Here is a 24,491-nt window from a genome sequence, read left to right as displayed (position 1 = left end):
TTATAGGGCTCCAGAAACTTATCAAGACCCACCCAAATGGATGGAGACATGTTGTCACCTAATCCAGCTTAACAGCCACTCTTGATTAAATCACGTCTCCAGGGAGATGATCTGATTACAGTGTCAAACATACAGTATTGAATAGGGATTATTCTACCTTTGTGAAATGGGATTTTGATTAAAATATGGCTTTTCTAGGGTCCATACATCCTTTCAAACCAGCACAGGACCCCTTGACTGCATTCACACTGAAACTCACACAATGTCGACCCGCTAAGAGATAAATTCCCAGGGTCTCCTCATCACAACATTGCTATAAGATCCCTGACCCTGCCTTTTGCTGGGGCTCCATAGCTCTCTCCATAGCTCCTAAATCCAGCTCCTCCCTTCTGTGATTGGTTAGTTTTCCTGTTAAAAGATTTAACAGTTTCTGTTAAATATTTCTGTGTCAAAAGATAAGCTCTCCCTCCTTTTTTTTTTCAGTTTTTTATTTATTTATTTTTTTATTAATTAAAAAAAATTAACAAAACATTTAGAAATCATTCCATTCTATATGTACAATCAGTAATTCTTAATATCATCACATAGTTGCATATTCATCATTTCTTAGTACATTTGCATCGATTTAGAAAAAGAAATAAAAAGACAACAGAATAAGAATTAAAACGATAATAGAGAGGAAAAAAAAAAAACCTATACCTCACATGCAGCTTCATTCAATGTTTTAACATAATTGCATTACAATTAGGTAGTATTGTGCTGTCCATTTCTGAGTTTTTATATCCAGTCCTGTTGCACAGTTTGTATCCCTTCAGCTCCAATTACCCGTTCTCTTTTTTTTTTTTAATTAACGGAAAAAAAGAAACCCAACATTTAGAAATCATACCATTATACATATGCAATCAGTAATTCTTAACATCATCACATAGATGCATGATCATCGTTTCTTAGTAGATTTGCATCGGTTTAGAAGAACTAGCAACACAACCGAAAAAGATATAGAATGTTAATATAGAGAAAAAAATAAAAGTAATAATAGTAAAAACAAAACAAAAACCTATAGCTCAGATGCAGCTTCATTCAGTGTTTTTAACATGATTACTTTACAATTAGGTATTATTGTGCTGTCTATTTTTGAGTTTTTGTATCTAGTCCTGTTGCACAGTCTGTATCCCTTCAGCTCCAATTGCCCATTATCTTACCCTGTTTCTACCTCCTGCTGGACTCTGTTACCAGTGACATATTCCACATTTATTCTCGAATGTCCGTTCACATCAGTGGGACCATACAGTATTTGTCCTTTAGTTTTTGGCTAGACTCATTCAGCATAATGTTCTCTAGGTCCATCCATATTATTACATGCTTCATAAGTTTATCCTGTCTTAAAGCTGCATAATATTCCATCGTATGTATATACCACAGTTTGTTTAGCCACTCTTCTGTTGATGGACATTTTGGCTGTTTCCATATCTTTGCAATTGTAAATAACGCTGCTATAAACATTGGTGTGCAAATGTCCGTTTGTGTCTTTGCCCTTAAGTCCTTTGAGTATATTCCCAGCAATGGTATTGCTGGGTTGTATGGCAATTCTATATTCAGCTTTTTGAGGAACCGCCAAACTGCCTTCCACAGTGGTTGCACCATTTGACATTCCCACCAACAGTGGATAAGTGTGCCTCTTTCTCCGCATCCTCTCCAGCACTTGTCATTTTCTGTTTTGTTGATAATGGCCATTCTGGTGGGTGTGAGATGATATCTCATTGTGGTTTTGATTTGCATTTCTCTAATGGCCAGGGACATTGAGCATCTCTTCATGTGCCTTTTGGCCATTTGTATTTCCTCTTCTGATAGGTGTCTGTTCAAGTCTTTTTCCCATTTTGTAATTGGGTTGGCTGTCTTTTTGTTGTTGAGTTGAACAATCTCTTTATAAATTCTGGATACTAGACCTTTATCTGATATGTCATTTCCAAATATTGTCTCCCATTGTGTAGACTGTCTTTCTACTTTCTTGATGAAGTTCTTTGATGCACAAAAGTGTTTAATTTTGAGGAGCTCCCATTTATTTATTTCCTTCTTCAGTGTTCTTGCTTTAGGTTTAAGGGCCATAAAACCGCCTCCAGTTGTAAGATTCATAAGATATCTCCCAACATTTTCCTCTAACTGTTTTATGGTCTTAGACCTAATGTTTAGATCTTTGATCCATTTTGAGTTAACTTTTGTATAGGGTGTGAGAGATGGGTCTTCTTTCCTTCCTTTGCATATGGATATCCAGTTCTCTAGGCACCATTTATTGAAGAGACTGTTCTGTCCCAGGTGAGTTGGCTTGACTGCCTTATCAAAGATCAAATGTCCATAGATGAGAGGGTCTATATCTGAGCACTCTATTCGATTCCATTGGTCGATATATCTATCTTTATGCCAATACCATGCTGTTTTGACCACTGTGGCTTCATAATATGCCTTAAAGTCAGGCAGCGCGAGACTTCCAGCTTCGTTTTTTTTCCTCAAGATGTTTTTAGCAATTCGGGGCACCCTGCCCTTCCAGATAAATTTGCTTATTGGTTTTTCTATTTCTGAAAAATAAGTTGTTGGAATTTTGATTGGTATTGCATTGAATCTGTAAATCAATTTAGGTAGAATTGACATCTTAACTATATTTAGTCTTCCAATCCATGAACACGGTATGCCCTTCCATCTATTTAGGTCTTCTGTGATTTCTTTTAACAGTTTTTTGTAGTTTTCTTTATATAGGTTTTTTGTCTCTTTAGTTAAATTTATTCCTAGGTATTTTATTCTTTTAGTTGCGATTGTAAATGGGATTCGTTTCTTGATTTCCCCCTCCGCTTTTTCATTACTAGTGTATAGAAACACTACAGATTTTTGAATGTTGATCTTGTAACCTGCTACTTTGCTGTACTCATTTATTAGCTGTAGTAGTTTTGTTGTGGATTTTTCCGGGTTTTCGACATATAGTATCATATCATCTGCAAACAGTGATAGTTTTACTTCTTCCTTTCCAATTTTGATGCCTTGTGTTTCTTTTTCTTGTCTAATTGCTCTGGCTAGAACCTCCAACACAATGTTGAATAATAGTGGTGATAGTGGACATCCTTGTCTTGTTCCTGATCTTAGGGGGAAAGTTTTCAATTTTTCCCCATTGAGGATGATATTAGCTGTGGGTTTTTCATATATTCCCTCTATCATTTTAAGGAAGTTCCCTTGTATTCCTATCTTTTGAAGTGTTTTCAACAGGAAAGGATGTTGAATCTTGTCAAATGCCTTCTCTGCATCAATTGAGATGATCATGTGATTTTTCTGCTTTGATTTGTTGATATGGTGTATTACATTAATTGATTTTCTTATGTTGAACCATCCTTGCATACCTGGGATGAATCCTACTTGGTCATGATGAATAATTCTTTTAATGTGTTGCTGGATTCAATTTGCTAGAATTTTATTGAGGATTTTTGCATCTATATTCATTAGAGAGATTGGTCTGTAGTTTTCTTTTTTTTGTAATATCTTTACCTGGTTTTGGTATGAGGGTGATGTTGGCTTCATAGAATGAATTAGGTAGTTTTCCCTCCACTTCGATTTTTTTGAAGAGTTTGAAGAGAATTGGTACTAATTCTTTCTGGAATGTTTGGTAGAATTCACATGTGAAGCCGTCTGGTCCTGGACTTTTCTTTTTAGGAAGCTTTTGAATGACTAATTCAATTTCTTTACTTGTGATTGGTTTGTTGAAGTCATCTATTTCTTCTTGAGTCAAAGTTGGTTGTTCATGTCTTTCCAGGAACCCATCCATTTCATCTAAATTGTTGTATTTATTAGCGTAAAGTTGTTCATAGTATCCTGTTATTACCTCCTTTATTTCTGTGAGGTCAGTAGTTATGTCTCCTCTTCTATTTCTGATCTTATTTATTTGCATCCTCTCTCTTCTTCTTTTTGTCAATCTTGATAAGGGCCCATCAATCTTATTGATTTTCTCATAGACCCAACTTCTGGTCTTATTGATTTTCTCTATTGTTTTCATGTTTTTAGTTTCATTTATTTCTGCTCGGATCTTTGTTATTTCTTTCCTTTTGCTTGCTTTGGGATTAGTTTGCTGTTCTTTCTCCAGTTCTTCCAAGTGAACAGTTAATTCCTGCATTTTTGCCTTTTCTTCTTTTTTGATATAGGCATTTAGGGCAATAAATTTCCCTCTAGCATTGCCTTTGCTGTGTCCCATAAGTTTTGATATGTTGTGTTTTCATTTTCATTCGCCTCTAGGTATTTACTAATTTCTCTTGCAATTTCTTCTTTGACCCACTCGTTCTTTAAGAGTGTGTTGTTGAGCCTCCACGTGTTTGTGAATTTTCTGACACTCCGCCTATTATTGATTTCCAACTTCATTCCTTTATGATCCGAGAAAGTGTTGTGTACGATTTCAATCTTTTTAAATTTGTTAAGACTTGCTTTGTGACCCAGCATATGGTCTATCTTTGAGAACGATCCATGAGCACTTGAGAAAAAGGTGTATCCTGCTGTTGTGGGATGTAATGTCCTATAAATGTCTGTTAAGTCTAGCTCATTTATAGTAATATTCAGATTCTCTATTTCTTTATTGATCCTCTGTCTAGATGTTCTGTCCATTGATGAGAGTGGGGAATTGAAGTCTCCAACTATTATGGTATTTGTGTCTATTTCCCTTTTCAGTGTTTGCAGTGTATTCCTCACGTATTTTGGGGCATTCTGTTTCGGTGCATAAATATTTATGATTGTTATGTCTTCTTGTTTAATTGTTCCTTTTATTAGTATATAGTGTCCTTCTTTGTCTCTTTTAACTGTTTTACATTTGAAGTCTAACTTGTTGGATATTAGTATAGCCACTCCTGCTCTTTTCTGGTTGTTATTTGCATGAAATATCTTTTCCCAACCTTTCACTTTCAACCTATGTTTATCTTTGGGTCTAAGATGTGTTTCCTGTAGACAGCATATAGAAGGATCCTGTTTTTAAATCCATTCTGCCAATCTATGTCTTTTGATTGGGGAATTCATTCCATTAACATTAAGTGTTATTACTGTTTGGATAATATTTTCCTCTAACATTTTGCCTTTTGTATTATATATATCATATCTGACTTTCCTTCTTTCTACACTCTTCTCCATACCTCTCTCTTCTGTCTTTCGTTTCTGACTCTAGTGCTCCCTTTAGTATTTCTTGCAGAGCTGGTCTCTTGGTCACAAATTCTCTCAGTGACTTTTTGTCTGAGAATGTTTTAATTTCTCCCTCATTTTTGAAGGACAATTTTGCTGGATATAGGAGTCTTGGTTGGCAGTTTTTCTCTTTTAGTAATTTAAATATATCATCCTACTGTCTTCTAGCCTCCATGGTTTCTGCTGAGAAATCTACACATAGTCTTATTGGGTTTCCCTTGTATGTGATGGATTGTTTTTCTCTTGCTGCTTCCAAGATCCTCTCTTTCTCATTGACCTCTGACATATTCTAACTAGTAAGTGTCTTGGAGAACGCCTATTTGGGTCTAATCTCTTTGTGGTGCGCTGCACTTCTTGGATCTGTAATTTTAGGTCTTTCATAAGAGTTGGGAAATTTTCAGTGATAATTTCTTCCATTAGTTTTTCTCCTCCTTTTCCCTTCTCTTCTCCTTCTGGGACACCCACTACACGTGTATTTGTACGGTTCACATTGTCCTTGAGTTCCCTGATACCCTGTTCAAATTTTTCCGTTCTTTTCCCGATAGTTTCTGTTTGTTTTTGGAATTCAGATGTTCCATCCTCCAAATCACTAATTCTATCTTCTGTCTCTTTGAATCTATCATTGTAGGTATCCATTGTTTTTTCCATCTTTTCTACTTTATCCTTCACTTCCATAAGTTCTGTGATTTGTTTTTTCAGTTTTTCTATTTCTTCTTTATGTTCAGCCCATGTCTTCTTCATGTCCTCCCTCAATTTATCGATTTCCTTTTTGAAGAGGTTTTCCATTTCTGTTCGTATATTCAGCATTAGTTGTCTCAGCTCCTGTATCTCATTTGAACTATTGGTTTGTTCCTTTGACTGGGCCATATTTTCAACTTTTTGAGCGTGATCCGTTATCTTCCGCTGGCGTCTGCGCATTTAAACAGATTTCCCTGGGTGTTGGATCCAAAAGTTTGGAAGATTTTTCTGTGAAATTTCTGGGTTCTGTTTTTTCTTATCTTGCCCAGTAGGTGGCGCTCGTGGCACACGTTTGTCTGCGGGTCCCACCAGCAAAAGGTGCTGTGGGTCCTTTAACTTTGGAAAACTCTCGCCGTCCGAGGTTCGCTAGCCGAAGCGGCTTGGAAGAGTGCGAGCCGGCCCGGGGTCCGAGCGCGGGGAGGGTTGCTGGCCGCCGCAGCCCAGGAAAGCGCCCGTCCGAATTTCCTAGTCGGCCTGGGGCGACAAGCGTGGCGGGTGGGCGCCAGCGGCAGCCGCCCATCCGGGAGAGTGCACGTTCCCAGGGAGTCATGGATTTGGAAGGGCCCCCCCCCCCGTCACCGTTCTCCACTGCCTGGGGATTTCCAATCCAATTCTCAGTTCGTCCGGGGGATCGCGCGTGGTGTGGTCGCCAGCAGCCGCGGTTTGAGGGGACCGCCTGTCCAATTCTCCCAGTCGACCCAGGAAGGGGGAAGGGAGTGACTCCGGCCGCTTGCCGGCTCGCCCGGTGAAGCCCGTGCCCCTCGGCGATCTCACCAGAGCGGGTTTTCTCAGCCAGCCAGCCGTTCCAGGATGGGGTACGCTGTCTTTTTTATCTCTGTTGTGGCTTTGGCAGCTGTTCTGTATCGTTTCTACTCCCCTAGTAGCTGTCCTGGAGGAGAAACTAAGATCCGCGCGTCTTACTAAGCCACCATCTTCTCCGGAAGTCCTCCCTCCTTTTTGGAGTGTGGGCAGAAGTGTGGAAAATTGGAGTAATTTACTGGTTATATTTTTAGATTTAAAGAAAATCACTAAGCCGCTCTGAAGAAAACTGGCTTTTCCTTTATTGGAATCTCAACAAATAGTCTTATTTTTTGAAGTAGTGAAATTTATGTTAATATAATGGACCAGTTTTTTCTTTTTTCTAGAGAGTATTTTATTGATAGTTTCTGTCATCAATCCCATGTAGGTAAGACTTTACATATTTAATATAGTGTGTTTACCCCTGTATAAATGGAAAAAAATTAAGCTTAACATTTCTACACCAATATGGCTGTTAATTTCTGTACAATACCAACTCAACACAGTATAACTGGGATACTTTTTCCGAAGTTGACAGCCCAGCTAAAGTTTCCAAAATTCAAATTATACATAAATATGTATATATATTTATTTAAAAAGACCAATAGCAGTATGTTATGCATCAATAGCAGCAACAGCTTTTCCAGGTTCTGCAGTCATCTGAACAAAATTATAGAGACTTCCAGCACACTCCATTAGAAAAAAAAGTGAAAAAACCAAAAAAATCCCAAATGTTGAATAACAGTGGTGATAGTGGACATCCTTGTCTTATTCCTGATCTTAAGGGGAAAGTTTTCAGTTTTTCACCTTTGAGGATGATGTTAGCTGTGGGTTTTTCATATATTCCCTATATCATGTTGAGGAAGTTCCCACCTATTCTTATCCTTTGAAGTAGTTGTCAATAGGAAAGGATGTTGAATTTTGTCAAATGCCTTTTCTGCATCAATTGAGATGATCATGTGGTTTTCTGCTTTGATTTGTTGATATGGTATATTACATTAATTGATTTTCTTATGTTGAACCATCTTTGCATACCTGGAATGAATCCTTCTTGGTCATGGTGTATAATTCTTTTACTATGCTGCAGGATTCAATTTGCAAGAATTTTGTTGAGGATTTTTACATCTATATTCATAAGAGAGATTGGTCTGAAGTTTTCTTTCAGAAATTCTTCCAGAAATTCTTTCAGATTACTATCTTTGTCTGGCTTTGGAATGAGGGTGATGTTGGCTTCGTAGAATGAGTTCAGTTGCTTTTCCTCCTTTTCAGTTTTTTTGAAGAGCTTGAGCAGAATTGGTACTAATTCTTTCTTGAATGTTTGGTAGAATTCACATGTGAAGCCATCTGGTCCTGGACTTTTCTTTTTGGGGAGCTTCTTAGTGACTGATTCAGTTTCTTTACTTGTGATTGGTTTGTTGAAGTCGTCTATTTCTTCTCGAATCAGTGTTGGTTGTTCAAGCCTTTCTAGGAAGTAGTCCATTTCATCTACATTGTTGTATTTATTAGCATAAAGTTGTTCATAGTATCCTGTCATTACTTCCTTTATTTCTGTGGGGTCAGTGGTTATGTATCCTTTTCCGTTTCTGATTTTACTTATTTGCATCTTCTCTCTTCTTCTTTTTGTCAGCCTCGCTAAGGGTCCATCAATCTTACTGATTTTCTCTTAGAACCAACTTCGGTTTTGTTGATTTTCTCGATTGTTCTCATGTTTTCAATTTCATTTCTTTCTGCTAATCTTCATTCTTTCTTTCCTTTTGCTTGCTTTGGGGTTAGTTTGTTGTTTTCTCTAGTTCTTCCAAGTTGACAATTAATTCCTTGATTTTTGCTGTTTCTTCTTTTTTGATATAGGCATTTTAGGGCAATGAATTTCCCTCTTAGCACTGCCTTTGCTGCATTCCATACATTTTGATATGTTGTGTCTTCATTTTCATTTGCCTCGAGATATTTGCTGATTTCTCTTGTAATTTCTTCCTTGACCCACTAGTTGTTTAAGAGTGTGTTGTTGAGCCTCCATATATTTGTGAATTTTCTGGCCCTCTGCCTATTATTGGTTTCCAACTTCATTCCTTTGTAATCTGAGAAAGTGTTTTGTATGATTTCAATCTTTTAAAATTTTTTAAGACTTGCTTTGTGACCCAGTATATGGTCTATCCTTGAGAATGATCCATGAGCACTTGAGAAAAAGGTGTATCCTGCTGTTGTGGGGAGTAGTGTTCTATATATGTCTGTTAAGTCTACCTCATTTATTGTATTATTCAACTTCTCTCTTTCTTTATTGATTTTCTCTCTAGATGTTCTGTCCATTGATGAGAATGGGAAATTGAATTCTCGAACTGTTATGGTTGATGTGTCTATTTCTTTTTTCAGTGTTTTCCTCATGTATTTTGGCGCATTCTGGCTCGGTGCATAAATATTTATGATTGCTATTTCTTTTTGTTGAATTGTTCCTTTTATTAATACATAGTATCCTTCTTTGTCTCTTTTATCTGTTTTACATTTGAAGTCTAATTTGTTGGGTATTAATATAGCTACTTCTGCTCTTTTCTGATTGTTATTCGCATGGAATATCTTTTCCCAGCCTTTCACTTTGAATGTATGTTTATCCTTGGGTCTAAGATGCATTTCCTGTAGACAGCATATAGATGGGTCCTGTTTTTCAATCCATTCTGCCAGTCTGTGTCTTTTGATTGGAGAGTTTAATCCGTTAACATTTAGTGTTATTACTATTCAAGCAGTACTTCTACCTTTTGGCTTTTATGTGCCATATCTAATTTTCCTTTTGATTACCTTTACTGATAGTCTTCATTTTACCACCCTTCTCCACATCTCTCTCTCCTGTGTTTTGATATCTGTCTCTAGTGGTCCCTTTAGTATTTTTTGCAGAACCATCTCTTGGTCACAAATTCTCTCAGTGATTTTTTGAACGGACCAATTTTTTTGTTAAATTTTTTTGCTTTATTTTTTTAAATAACAAAAAAACACCAAATGCAAACATTCCTATTTTGATCATTCTGTTCTACATATATAATCAGTAATTCACAGTATAATCAAATCGTTGCATATTCATCATCATGATCATTTCTTGGAACATTTGCATCTATTCAGAAAAAGAAAACGAAAACACAAAAATATGTATACATACCATACCCCTTACCCCCTCCCTTTCAGTGATCACTGGCATCTCAAACTAAATTTATTTTTACATTTGTTCCCCCTATTATTTATTTTTATTCCATATGTTCTACTTGTTTGTTGACAAGGATAAAAGGAGCATCAGACACAAGGTTTTCACAATTACACAGTCACATTGTGAAAGCTATATCATTACACAATCATCTTCAAGAAACGTGGCTACTGGAACACAGCTCTACATTTTCAGGCAGTTCCCTCCAGCCTCTCCATTACATCTTGACTAACAAGGTGATATCTACTTAATGTGTAAAAATAACCTCCAGAATAACCTCTCAACTCTGTTTGTAATCTCTCACCCATTGACTGTTTGTCTCATTTCACTCTTCCCCTTTTTGGTCGAGAAGGTTTTCTCAATTCCTTGATACTGAGCCCCAGCTCATTCTAGGATTTCTGTCCCACATTGCCAGGAAGGTCCACACCCCTGGGAGTCATGTCTCACATAGACTGGGGGAGGGTGGTAAGTTTGCCTGCTGTGTTGACTGGAGAGAGAGGCCACATCTGAGCAACAAAAGAGGTTCTCTTCGGGGTGACTCTTAGGCCTAATTTTAAGTAGGCTTAACCTCTCTTTTGTGGTGTTAAGTTTCATATGAACAAACCCCAAGACTGAGGCTTTAACCTATAGCTTTGGTTGTCCACACTGCTTGTGAGAATATCAAGAATTCAACTTGGAGAAGTTGAATTTTCTCCCATTCTCACCATTCCCCGAAGGGTATTTGCAAATACTTTTCTACTCACTGATCAAATCACTCTGGGATTCATCTTGCATCACTCTGGACAAATCAACAAAATCTCATGTCCTACCCAAGGTTCCATGTATTTACGGTGTTCAGTTAAGCTGACTACATAAGTTATATTGGAAATGCAGTAGTCAAAATATAAATTTTGTACCAAATAAAGATTTTTTGCTTTAGTATCACACATAAGTTGAAATTTTAAAATATTAATTAAGAATGGACCAATTTTTAATTGTACTTTGGTTTTTACAAGTATTGTTGATCCTCATTTTTCACAATTATTATGTTATATCAAGTTACTGTGAACACTGAATTAGCAAATACTGAGCCATGGCTTCTAGGGGAAATATGAGTTTAGGTTCCTGTGAGCTTCTGGTCACAGTATTTTTTGTTAACCCATCAGTACATAATCTTATTTAATGTGTATTTCTGTTAAAAGGCACCTTATTTAAACCTGTAGAAAGGTTAACATTGAAATCATGACCAACAGTTCTATAATTCATGCCTGAATAAAACTTACATGACACACATATTCTCTGTAAGGCACATCATAGCCTTCTTGTACTTAGGACCACTAGACAGCACTTCTGCACTATGCTTGGGGGCCATTTTAGGCAGCAAAATCACCAAAAAAAAAAGGCACAAAAAAGTAAAAAATGTACCATTAATGCACTGCAAAAAGTACCTTTTGTTTACAGTTGGAGAGCATTCAACCTTAGCTGGAGTGTGCTTGTTGCTGACGCAGATTTTTCCCTGCCCTGTGCGTGTCTGTAAAGAACTGTGAAAGCGTCATGAGTATTGACTTTGGGATTACAAATAAATATTAGTAAGTGAATTCGCAAGTATGAAATCCATGAATAATTAGGATCGACTTTGTATTGGATTGGCTCAACTCAGAGGTGAATGAATCCCTTGTAATTTGGGGACTTCTGGGTCTATGCTCACCTTTCGTTCGCTGCTGACAGCCAAGGCTGGTGATAACTTTACGTAGGAGGGAAACTTGACAACTCGGGGGCCTAGGTCATCTTCTGGATATGGATACTCTTAGGTCTAGGCTTTCCACTTGGAAAAGCATGGCATGGTTACCCTTTCCCCCCAAAAAATGCTGATTGATATGAGGTTTAGGGGACAAGACTACATCAGATAAAAAGAATGATATAGAGTGAGAGAGGTAGGTAGGTAAATAGATAGATAATAGATTCTTTAATTGCCATACTTGCTACTTTGAGATACTTAAACTTTTGTTGGGATCAGTTGGGCTTGTCAGTAGATGTGAGAAAAATCATTTTACCAAGCTTCCAATGTAATTGTAGTCAGATTTTTACTGGAATATCACTTTTACTTTACATACTCTTTTTCTTTTTCTTTTAATCAGGCTATCTTCATGATTCCTACAAACCCTCCTCCCACATTCCGGAAGCCAGAGATTTGGTCAGATAACTTTACAGATTTTGTGAAGCAGTGTCTCGTAAAGAGTCCTGAGCAGAGAGCCACAGCCACTCAACTCCTACAGGTATGAAGCACCCTGAGATGCTGCCACTCCTTTTCCTCCACAGGCTGAACTAAAGATATTTTAAGATATCCTGGTGCAAATGTTCTGAGAGGTGATCGTGGTGATGAATATACAACTATGTGATGATATTGTGAGTTATTGATTATATACCAAGAATGGAATGATCATATGGTAAGAATGTTTGTGTTTGTATGTTGTTATGTTTAAAAAAAAATTAAAAATTATAAATAAATAAATAAATAAACAGATATGGTGGTGCAATGGTGGCTTAGTGGTGGAGTTCTCGCCTGCCATGCCGGAGACCCAGGTTCAATTCCTGTAGCCTGCTCATGCCAAAAAAAAAAGATCAGTCTGAAAATATCAAAAAAGTATACGACAATCCCTGCTTCTAGGAAGTTTTAAATCAAAATAAGTAGAAAAGACATGGAAAAGAATGTAAAAAAAATAGTACAAGATAATGCCAGGATGTTTGGGATTAGAGAAAGGGAAGTGACATTTAGTGAGCACTTGCTGTGTGCTGGGCATATGGGATGTGTTATGTAATTTAATCATCGTATAAACCCTGTGAGGGATTGGTGTTATTTCAGTTTTATAGGTGTGAAAATGGAGTCTTAGAGAAGCTGACTCAGCTGGTAAACCCAGGCAAGAGTAGAAGCAAGGTATTTCTGACTCTGAATCAGGAGTGCCATCAAGTCTACTCTGACAAATAATTTAGTGTGTTGGTAGGTGCTGTTGTAGCTCAGGGTAGGAGGAGGCCGCTTTGGGCTGGAGGAACAAGGAATGCTTTCCTGGAGGTGGAAGCCTCTGTGCCTGGGCCTTGAAGGATGGGTTGCATTTGGCAGACAATATGCTTAGTAGTGAGAAGCTTGGATTCTAGAGTTACCACTGCTCAGATTTGAATCTTGACTTCCTATTGACTAGCTTTGTGATCTTGGACAAGGAACTTAACCTCTCTGTACCTTGTTTTCTTATCTATAAAATGGGAATAAGAAAATCAAGTGATATAGCTTCAGATTACAGGTAGTATGGTATGGGGATGACAAATGTCTGCTATTATTACGGAACTAGACCAATGGTGTTCAGCTGTTTCAACCTAGTGCCTCCCTTTTTTAACAGATGTTTATTTTTTAATGCTATGATTACTTTTCTGAAATGCTGGAATGAAACTCATAGACAATAAAACCTATTTATGCTCTTAAATTTTTTTATTAATTTTTTAATTTTTAAAAAATGTAAACGTAAACATTCTTAACTTTTGATCATGCCGTTCTACATATATAATCAGTAATTCACAATATCATCACACAGTTGCATATTCATCATCATGATCATTTCTTAAAACATTTGCATCTATTCAGAAAAAAGTAAAAAGACAACAGAAAAAAATATATGCATACGATACTCCTTACCCCTCTCTTTCATTGATCACTAGCATTTCAATCTAATTTATTTTAACATTTGTTCCCCCTATTATTTATTTTTATTCTGTATGTTTTATTCATCCGTTGATAAGGTAGACAAAAGGAGCATCAGACACAAGGTTTTCACAATCACACAGTCACACTGTGGAAGCTATATCATTACACAATCATCTTCAAGATGATTCCTAGATTGTACTGGAACACAGCTCTACATTTTCAGGCAGTTCTCTCCAACCTCTCTATTACACCTTGACTGACAAGGTGATATCTACTTAATGCGTAAGAAAAACCTCCAGGATAACCTCTCGACTCTGTTTGGAATCTCTTAGCCATTGACACTTTATTTTGTCTCATTCACTCTTCCTCCTTTTGGTTGAGAAGGTTTTCTCAATCCCTTGATGCTGAGTCTCAGCTCATTCTAAGGGTTTTCTCAATCCCTTGATGCTGAATCTGAGCTCATTCTAGGATTTCTGTCCCACGTTGCCAGGAAGGTCCACACCCCTGGGAGTCATGTCCCATGTAGATGGGGGAGGGCACTGAATTTGCTTGTTGTGTTGCTGGAGAGAGAGACCCCATTTGAGCAACAAAAGAGGTTCTCCTGGGGGTGACTGTTAGGCCTAATTTTAAGTAGGCTTGACCTATCCATTGTGGGGTTAAGTTTTGTATGAACAAACCCCAAGACTGGGGGCTCAGCCTGTAGTTTTGGTTGTCCACACTGCTTGTGAGAATATCAAGAATTCAACTTGGGGAAGTTGAATTTTCCCCCTTTCTCACTATTTCCTGAAAGGGACTTTGCAAATACTTTTTTATTCACTGTTCAAACACTCTGGGGTTTATCGGGGCATCACTCTGGACAAATTCACCAAGTCTCATGTCCTATTCAAGGTTCCATGTACTTATGGTGTTCAATTAAGCTGTCTACATAAGTTATATTAGGAAATGCACTAGTCAAAATATAAATTTTGTACCAAATAAACATTTTTTTTGGCTTTAGTCTCACACATAAGTTGAAATTTTAAAATATTAATTACCATCTATTTTCAGCATCCTGCAGTAATGACATTCCTTTCTTCTTCCTCATGTAAAAACATTTAAAAAATTTGTGCATTTAGTCACTATCTTTATACACTCTAGGCATTCCTAGATTATACCATCTCAGTCTTTATCATCTATCTTTCTTTCTGATTTCATTTGTGGCCCCAGTCCTCCTCCCTCTGTCATTCTTGCATTCATCTTCATTTCAGTGTTTTAACATAATTATATTACAGTTAGATAGTATTGTGCTATCCATTTCTGAGTTTTTACAATCAATCCTGTTGCACAATCTGTAGCCGTTCAGCTCCAGTTACCCAATATCTTACCCTATTCTCTCTCCTGATGGTCTCTGTTACGAATGAAATTCTCCAAGGTTATTCATTAATGTCAGTTCATATTAGTGAGACCATACAGTATTTGTCCTTTTGTTTCTGGCTAATCTCACTCAGCATAATGTCCTTAAGGTCCATCCATGTTGCTACATACTTCATAACTTTATTCTGTCTTACGGCTGCATAATATTCCATCTTATGTATATACCACAGTTTGTTTAGCCACTCATCTGTTGATGGACATTTTGGCTGTTTCCATCTCTTGGCAATTGTAAATAATGCTGCTATAATCATTGGTGTGCAAATGTCCACTTGTGTCCTTGCCCTCATATATTCCGAGTAGATACCTAGCAATGGTAGTGTTGGGTCATATGGCAATTCTATATTTAGCTTCCTGAGAAACTGCCAAACTGCCTTCCATAGCAGTTGTACCATTTGACATTCCCACCAACATAGATAAGTGTGCCACGTTCTCCACATCCTCTTCAGCACTTGTCGTTTTCTGTTTTATTGATAATGGCCATTCTGGTGGATGTGAGATGATATCTCATTGTGGTTTTGATTTGCATTTCCCTAATAGCCAGGGAAGTTGAGCATCTTTTCATGTGCCTTTTGGCCATTTGTATTTCCTCTTCTGAGAAGTGTATGTTCAAGTCTTTTGCCCATTTATAATTGGGTTGTCTGTCTTTTTGTTGTTAAGTTGAACAATCTCTATATATTCTGGATACTAGACCTGTGTCTGATATATCATTTCTAAATATTGGCTCCCATCGTGTAGGCTGTCTTTTTACTTCTTGACGAAGTTCTTTGATGCGCAAAAGTATTTAATTTTGAAGAGTTCCCATTTATTTATTTCTGTAGTGCTCATGCTTTGGGTGTAAGGTCTAGGAAACTATCTCCTATTATAAGATTTTTCATATATCTCCCAATGTTTTCTTCTAACAGGTTTATGGTCTTAGATCTAATGTTTAGGTTTTGATCCATTTTGAGTTAATTTTTGCATAGGGTGTGAGATACGGATCCTCTTTCATTCTTTTGCATGTGGATATCCAGTTCTCAAGGCACCGTTTATTGAAGAGAATGTTCTGGCCCAGGTGAGTTGGCTAGACTGCCTTATCAAAGATCAGTTGTCCATAGATGAGAGGGTCTACATCTGAACACTCGATTCGCTTTCATTGGTCAGTATATTTATCATTATGCTGGTACCATACTATTTTGACCACTGTAGCTTCGTAATACGCCTCTAAGTCAGGTAGCGTGAGGCCTCCAACTTCATTTTTCTTTCTCAGGATATTTTTAGCTTTTTGGGGCATCCTGCCCCTCCAGATAAATTTGGTTTTGGTTTTTCTATTTCTGAAAAATAAGTTTTGGGGATTTTAATTGGTATTGCATTGAATCTGTAAATCAATTTAGGTAAAATTGACATCTTAATTATATTTAATGTTCCAATTCATGAACACAGTGTGCTCTTCCATTTATTTCGGTCTTCTGTGATTTCTTTTGACAATTTCTCGTAGTTTTCTTTGCATACGTCTTTTTTATCTTTAGTTAAGTTTATTCCTAAATGTTTTATTCCTTTGGTTGCAATAGTAAATGGAATTTTTTTCTTGATTTCGCCCTCTGATTGTTCATTACTAGTGTATAGAAACACTACCGAGTTTTGAGTGTTGATCTTGTAACCTGCCACTTTACTGTACTCATTTGTTAGCTCTAGTAGTTTTGGTGTGGATTTTTCAGGGTTTTGGACATATAGTATCATATCATCTGCAAACAGAGTTTTATTTCTTCCTTTCCAATTTTAATGTCTTGTATTTCTTTTTCTTGTCTAATTGCTCTGGCTAAAACTTACAACATAATGTTGAATAACAGTGGTGGTAGTGGACATCCTAGTCTTGTTCCTGATCTTATGGGGAAAGATTTCAGATTTTCCCTGTTGAGAATGATATTAGCTGTGGGCTTTTCATATATTCCCTTTATTATGTTGAGGAAATTTGCTTCTATTCCTATCCTTTGAAGTGTTTTCAACAAGTAAGGATGTTGAACTTGTCAAATGCCTTTTCTGCATCAACCGAGATGATCATGTGGTTTTTCTGCTTTGATTTGTTGATATGGTATGTTACATGAGTTGATTTTCTTATGTTGAACCATCCTTGCATACCTGGCATGAATCCTACTTGGTCATGGTGTATATATTCATTAGAGAGATTGGCCTGTAGTTTTCTTTTCTTGTAATATCTTTGTCTGGCTTTGGTATGAGAGTGATGTTGACTTTGTAGAATGAGTTAGGTAGCTTTCCCTCCTTTTCATTTTTTTTGAAGAGTTTGAGCTGGATTGGTGCTAATTCTTTCTTGAATGTTTGGTAGAATTCACATGTGAAACGATCTTGTCCTGGGCTTTTCTTTTTGGGGAGCTTCTTAATGACTGATTCAATTTCTTTACTTGTGATTGGTTTGTTGAAGTTGTCTATTTCTTCTCGAGTCAATGTTGGTTCTTCATGCCTTTCTAGGAAGTTGTCCATTTCATCTGCATTGTCGAATTTATTAGAATAAAGTTGTTCATAGTATCCTCTCATTATTTCCTTTATTTCTGTGGGGTCAGTGGTTATATCTCCTCTCCCATTTCTGATTTTATTTATTTACATCCTCTCTCTTCTTCTTTTTGTCAACCTTGCTAAGGGTCCATCAATCTTATTGATTTTCTCATAGAACCAACTCTGGTTTTGTTGATTTTCTTGATTGTTTTCATGTTCTCAGTTTTATTTCTTTCTCCTCTAATCTTCATTATTTCTTTCCTTTTGCTTGCTTTGGGGTTAATTTGCTGTTCTTTCTCCAGTTCTTCCAAGTGAACAGGTAATTCCTCGATTTTTGCCCTTTCTTCTTTATTGATATAGGCATTTAGGGCAATGAATTTCCCTCTTAGCACTGCCTTTGCTGCATCCCATACATTTTTTTTTTTTTTCTTTTGCATGGGCAGGCACTGGGAATTGAACCCGGGTCTCCAGGCATACATTTTGATATGTTGTGTTTCTCTTGTAATTTCTTCCTTGACCCACTGGTTGTTTAAGAGTGTGTTGGTGTCGTTGAGCCTCCATATATTTGTGAATTTTCTGGCCCTCTACCTGTTATTGATTTCCAACTTTATTCCTTTATGATCTTGGAAAATGTTTTGTATGATTTCAATCTTTTTAAATTTATTGAGACATGCTTTGTGACCTAGCATATGGTCTATCCTTGAGAATGAACCATGAGTACTTGAGAAAAAGGTGTATCCTGCTGTTGTGGGGAGTAGTGTTCTATATATGTCTGTTAAGTGTAGCTCATTTATTGTATTATTCAAATTCTCTGTTTCTGTTTTGATCCTCTGACTAGATGGTCTGTCCATTGATGAAAGTCGGGAGTTGAAGTTTCCACCTACTATGATGGATGTGTCTGTTTTTCTTTTCATTGTTTTCAGGTTTTCCTCATGTATTTTGGAGCATTCTGGCTTGGTGCATAAATATTTATGATTGTTATGTCTTCTTGTTGAATTGTTCATTTTATTAATACGTAGTGTCCTTCTTTGTCTCTTTTAACTGTTTTACATTTGAAGTTAAGTTGTTGGATTTTAGTATAGTTTCTCCTGCTCTTCTCTGATTGTTATTTGCATGGAATATCTTTTCCCAGCCTTTCACTTTCAATGTATGTGTATCCTTGGTTCTAAGATGCGTTTCCTGTAGACAGCATATAGATGAGTCCTGTTTTTTAATCCATTCTGCTAGTCTATGTCTTTTGATAGGGAAGTTTAATCCATTAATATTTAGTGTTATTACTGTACGGGCAGTACTTTCTTGTACCATTTTGCCTTTTGGATTTTATATGTCATATCTCATTTTTCTTCTTTTTACCTTTACTGATAGTCTTCATTTCAGTACTCTTCTCCATACCTCTCTCTAGTGTCTTTTCTTATCTGTCTCTAGTGTTCCCTTTAGTATTTCTTGCAGAGCCAGTCTCTTGGTCACAACATCTCTCAGTGAATTTTTTACTGCAAATGTTTTAATTTCCCCCTCATTTTTGAAAGACAGTTTTACTAGATATAGAATTCTTGGTTGGCAGTTTGTCTCATTTAATATCTTAAATATATCATCCCACTGTCTTCTTGCCTCCATGGTTTCTGCTGAGAAATCTATGAATAGTCTTATTGGCCTTCCTTTGTATGTGATGGATTGTTTTTTTCTCTTGCTGCTTTCAGGATTCTCTCTTTCTCTTTGACATCTGACATTCTGATTTGTAAGTGTCTTGGAGTACGTTTATTTCAATCTATTCTCTTTGAGGTATGCTGCATTTCTTGGATCTTAATTTTAAGTCTTTCATAAGAGTTGGGGAATTTTCCTTGATAATTTCCTCCATTAGTTTTTCTTCGCCTTTTCCCTTCTCTTCTCCTTCTGGGACACCCACAACACATATATTCACGTGCTTCCTGTTGTCATTCAGTTCCCTGAGTCCTTCCTCATCCTCATAGTTTTCCATATATTTTCTTTTGCTTCTCAGATTTCATATGTCCTGTCCTCCAGTTCACTAATCCTATCTTCTGCCTCTTGAAATCTGACATTGTTGGTTTCCATTGTTTTCTTCATCTCTTCTATGTGCCTTTCATTCCCATAAGTTCTGTCATTTGTTTTTTCAGACTTTTGATTTCTTCTTTTTGTTCATCTGTTGCCTTCTTTATATCCTCCCTCAATTCATTCATTTGATTTTTGATGAGGTTTTCCATGTCTGTTCGAACATTCTGAATTAATTGTTTCAACTCCTGTATCTCATTTGAATTGTTGATGTGTTCCTTTGACTGGGCTATTTCTTCAGTTTTCCTAATATGATTTGTTTTTTTTTTTTTTGCTGGTGTCTGGGCATTTAATTACCTTAATTAGTTTATTCTGGAGGTTGTTTTCACTTTTTGCTTCCTAGGGTTTTCTTACTGGATGACTTTGTTGTCTGTCTGTTCTTCGGCATTCAGTTCAGCTTATTCTGGTCCTCTAGCTTAGGTTTTGTTCAATAGATCAGAATTTTTCAGTTCTTTTTTTCCTTGCCCTGCCTTTCCCCCACCCCTTAGGAGGGTCTATTTAGGTATTATAAACCCCAATCATATTTTCCCAGACCAACCTGGTCTCCTCTCAGGAAGAGTCACCTCCGTTGATTTTCCCTGAGGGTGAGACCCAGCACATTAAAAGGTTTTCCTATGTAGTCTCTGGACTCTGTGTTTTTCCTACCCTGCCTAGTATGTGACGCTTTTCTGCCTACAGGTCCCACCATCATTATGTGATGTGTTACCTTAAACTTCAGCAGACTGTCCCTGCTGGGGGCATGTTGAAGACAGAGTTGACGTTGTAGGCTGGCATTAATTGCTTCCGTTTTCCAGACCCTGGAGTCTGAATTCCTTGAGGGAGGGATTTCATGGGAGCTGGGCCCCACCCCTCTCCTGTGGAAGGCTCAGGCTCCAGACAAGCTCTCAAAAAAGCCTGTTTCTCAGTTAGAGGAAAATGTAGGGAGATATCTTATGAATCTTACAATTGGAGGCAGTTTTATGGACCTTAAACCTAAAGCAAGAGCACTGAAGAAAGAAAGAAAGAAATGGGAGCTCTTTAAAATTAAACACTTTTGTGCATCAAAGAACTTCATCAAGAAAGTAGAAAGACAGCCTACACAATGGGAGACAATATTTGGAAATGACATATCAGATAGAGTTCTAGTATCCAGAATTTATAAAGAGATTGTTCAACTCAACAACAAAAAGACAGCCAACCCAATTACAAAATGGGAAAAAGACTTGAACAGATACCTCTCAGAAGAGGAAATACAAATGGCCAAAAGGCACATGAAGAGATGCTCAATGTCCCTGGCCATTAGAGAAATGCAAATCAAAACCACAATGAGATATCATCTCACACCCACCAGAATGGCCATTATCAACAAAACAGAAAATGACAAGTGCTGGAGAGGATGTGGAGAAAGAGGCACACTTATCCACTATTGGTGGGAATGTCAAATGGTACAACCACTGTGGAAGGCAGTTTGGCGGTTCCTCAAAAAGCTGAATATACAATTGCCATACGACCCAGCAATACCATTGCTAGGTATCTACTCAGAGGACTTAAAGGCAAAGACACAAACGGACATTTGCACACCAATGTTTATAGCAGCGTTATTTACAATTGCAAAGATATGGAAACAGCCAAAATGTCCATCAACAGACGAGTGGCTGAACAAACTGTGGTATATACATACGATGGAATATTATGCAGCTTTAAGACAGAATAAACTTATGAAGCATGTAATAACATGGATGGACCTAGAGAACATTATGCTGAGTGAGACTAGCCAAAAAGTAAAGGACAAATACTGTATGGTCCCACTGATGTGAACTGACATTAGAGAATAAACTTGGAATATGTCATTGGTAACAGAGACCATCAGGAGTTAGAAATAGGGTAAGATAATGGGTAATTGGAGTTGAAGGGATACAGACTGTGCAACAGGACTGGATACAAAAACTCAAAAATGGACAGCAGAATACTACCTAATTGTAATGTAATTATGTTAAAACACTGAATGAAGCTGCATTTGAGCTATAGTTTTTTGTTTTTTGTGTGTGTTTTTTATTTTTATTTTTTCTCTATATTATCATTTTATTTCTTTTTCTGTTGTCTTGCTATTTCTTTTTCTAAATTGATGCAAATGTACTAAGAAATGATGATCATACATGTATGTGATGATATTAAGAATTACTGATTGCATATGTAGAATGGAATGATTTCTAAATGTTGTTAGTTAATTTTTTTTTTTTAATTAATAAAAAAAAAAAGCCTGTTTCTGCCTTTGCCTGAGGCAGTGGAGCTGGAGAAGCCTTGCAGCCGTATCCAAAGAGTAATCAATCCATAGAAACAGCCACAAAAGAGAAAAAGAAAAATCCTTTTCAGAGCAGGGCCCTGATCCTCAGGTTTCCCAATCAAGAACTTAAGTTGGTATGTTGTTCTGTATATCTCCAGGTCCTATGTGCCCCCTCTTTTCATTCAGGACCCAGACTTTTTCAGATCCAAATAAACCTGTTTTTTTTCTTTTTTCTTTTTTCTTTTTCTATTAGCCCTGTCCCCTCTGTGCAGGGGCAAAACCCAGCGACTACCACATTTACTCAAGGTTCAGCTGAGGTGGGGGCCTATTTTTATAGGCAGATTTTGTTAATTAGTTCCACAATTCGTGTTTGGTTGTGCTCAGCCCCTGCTGCTAGTAAAGTCTCTTTCCCCTCTGGGAAGCATCCTGCAGGGAAGGGGCACCGGCCGCCGTGACTTGAGTAACTCATGTTTCTGGGGGGGGCTCGCAGCTAGTCCAGCTGGTCCAGACTGGGGTACACTGTGTGTCCGGTCACTGACGTGGCCCCAGCGGTTGTTCTATCCTGTTTCTGGCAATTTACTAGCTACTCTGGAGGATGAACTAAATCCCACAGCTCGCTAAGTTGCCATCTTGGCTTCTCTCCCCTCTTAGGCATAATTTTAAGTAGGCTTGACCTATCCTTTGTGGGGTTAAGTTTCATATGCACAGTCCCCAAGATTGGAGACTTGCACTGCTTGTGAAAATATCAAGAATTCAACTTGGGGAAGTTGAATTTTCCCCCTTCATCACCATTCCACAAAGGGGACGTTTATGCTCATAATTTTAAAAAGTATCTAAATATTCTGTGATACATGGGAAAATATAAAGAAAATAATTTCTGCAAATGATATATATTTGATACATATTTCACTTTAGAAATGCTCCAGTATGACTCAACATGAATGCGTAATGAAGTAGTTAGTTACCTGTACCTAGCATCATGAATAAGTTTCCATTTAAGAGCAACATTGAAGATCTGAGCCATTCCATTCAAGAAGTAAAGGGCAATGAGAGATCAGAGGTGTGGGTGAACCGTAGAATGAAAAGTGATGTTGGTAATAACAGACTAGACTTGCGTGTGATAAGAGAAAGACAGGATCTAATCTTAAAGACTGTTGAAGTTCAACAGATATTTGAACACAATCACGGTACTAATTGTGTCTAAGGCATTATTTTAGCACTGGTGCCTTATACACTATCTCTAATGTTATTCACTTTCTTTTTTAAGCACCCGTTTGTCAAGAGTGCCAAAGGAGTGTCAATACTGCGGGACTTAATTAATGAAGCCATGGACGTGAAGTTGAAACGCCAGGAAGCCCAGCAGCGGGAGGTGGACCAGGATGATGAAGAAAATTCAGTGAGTGGAGGCATTGCTGTGGGCCTCAGGCATTAATGCTTGTTATTTCATGATTGCTGAGCCAGTTAGGAGGAGTTGGGATGTAGGACCAGCCTGGAGCTGGAATTCTTCTCACCTAACTATCCTAATTGCCAAAGGAGCTTGATCTCATCATGTTGTATCTGTGATTGCTCTTCTCCCAGTGCTTCTGAGTTAGTTTAAAATTGTGCTCTCTTACCCTGATATCTGATATTTAGTCTGACTTTTTATTCAGGAGAGAAAATGCTCAGGTCCAAGATGTGGCTCTTCTGTACCCTTGTGGGGCAGGTGGAACCCATACTAAATATGTAGCTCCCACAAGCCTGAGATTCCCAAGGTGCTCACCTTGGCTTCTTAGATTTATGTCCAACATTCTATGAAGAATGATTGAAAAAGGGTAGTAGAAGGTCCTTCTAGGGTTAGATGGGCAGCTCTCACATGAATACATTTATGATCTTTGGATAAAAGAAGAGAACTCTCAGTTCTGTGAGGTGAATTTAGAAACTAAATAGGTGTCAAATCCAGAGATATTTATTTGCACCAAGATGAGTAAAAACATTTTGATCAAATCATTCCTAATTTGAGATTCTCTCCATTTGTAGGAGGAGGATGAAATGGATTCTGGCACAATGGTTCGGGCAGTGGGTGATGAGATGGGCACTGTCCGAGTTGCCAGCACCATGAGTGATGGAGCCAATACTATGATAGAGCATGAAGACACCTTGCCTTCACAGTTAGGCACCATGGTGATCAATACAGAGGATGAGGAAGAGGAAGGGACCATGAAAAGTAAGACTGATTAAATATACTAACTTCTTGCATAAGCCGTACACACATCAGAGATGATGCTTCTCATAGTCCATGGAGGCTCATCCCCTCTCCTCATGCTACCACCAAAGGAGCATTGGAGGGCAGGTAGCAGATGGAAAAGGGAAGTTGACATGTGAAGTCAAGGGTAAGAAAGGATCAGCAATGAGAAGGGACTTACTTTGAACTTGAATAGTCATTCCCTCATTGAACGTTATCATTTCTCCCTTCTTCGCATACATTGTTTTGATGATTAGTTCATCTTAAAGTGTAATAAAATTCTGAGCTGTACATATTTACAGGCCACTTTCCTGACATTTTTTGTGTCTAACTCAGCTATAGCAACACTTAGTCAATCCCTTCAAGATAACTGTCCAAGTTTAAAAGTCCTAACAAGTCCTTTCTAGTCGAAGCCAATCCCTGCTTCTTTTCTTGTCCTGCTGATCCTTAT

The 24,491-nt window shown here is 37.5% G+C and overlaps 1 protein-coding gene across 4 annotated transcripts in view; it reads left to right on the top strand.

Annotated features, from left to right (window-relative positions):
- STK4 (serine/threonine kinase 4) overlaps window positions 1–24,491 on the top strand; it is a 153,704-nt gene that overhangs the window by 29,056 nt on the left and 100,157 nt on the right. For all 4 annotated transcript variants that reach the window (XM_077167990.1, XM_077167985.1, XM_077167995.1 and 1 more), the window contains exons 7-9: window positions 12,034–12,171; window positions 23,087–23,215; window positions 23,836–24,022. In XM_077167990.1, the coding sequence (XP_077024105.1) occupies window positions 12,034–12,171; window positions 23,087–23,215; window positions 23,836–24,022 (454 nt within the window). The remainder of the gene's footprint in view (window positions 1–12,033; window positions 12,172–23,086; window positions 23,216–23,835; window positions 24,023–24,491) is intronic.

This window comes from Tamandua tetradactyla, chromosome 1 (assembly GCF_023851605.1).
Source record: "Tamandua tetradactyla isolate mTamTet1 chromosome 1, mTamTet1.pri, whole genome shotgun sequence".
In the NCBI taxonomy this organism is placed as follows: domain Eukaryota; kingdom Metazoa; phylum Chordata; class Mammalia; order Pilosa; family Myrmecophagidae; genus Tamandua; species Tamandua tetradactyla.
The sequence above is the reverse complement of the archived record's forward strand: the minus strand, read 5'-3'. Positions and strand labels throughout refer to the sequence as shown.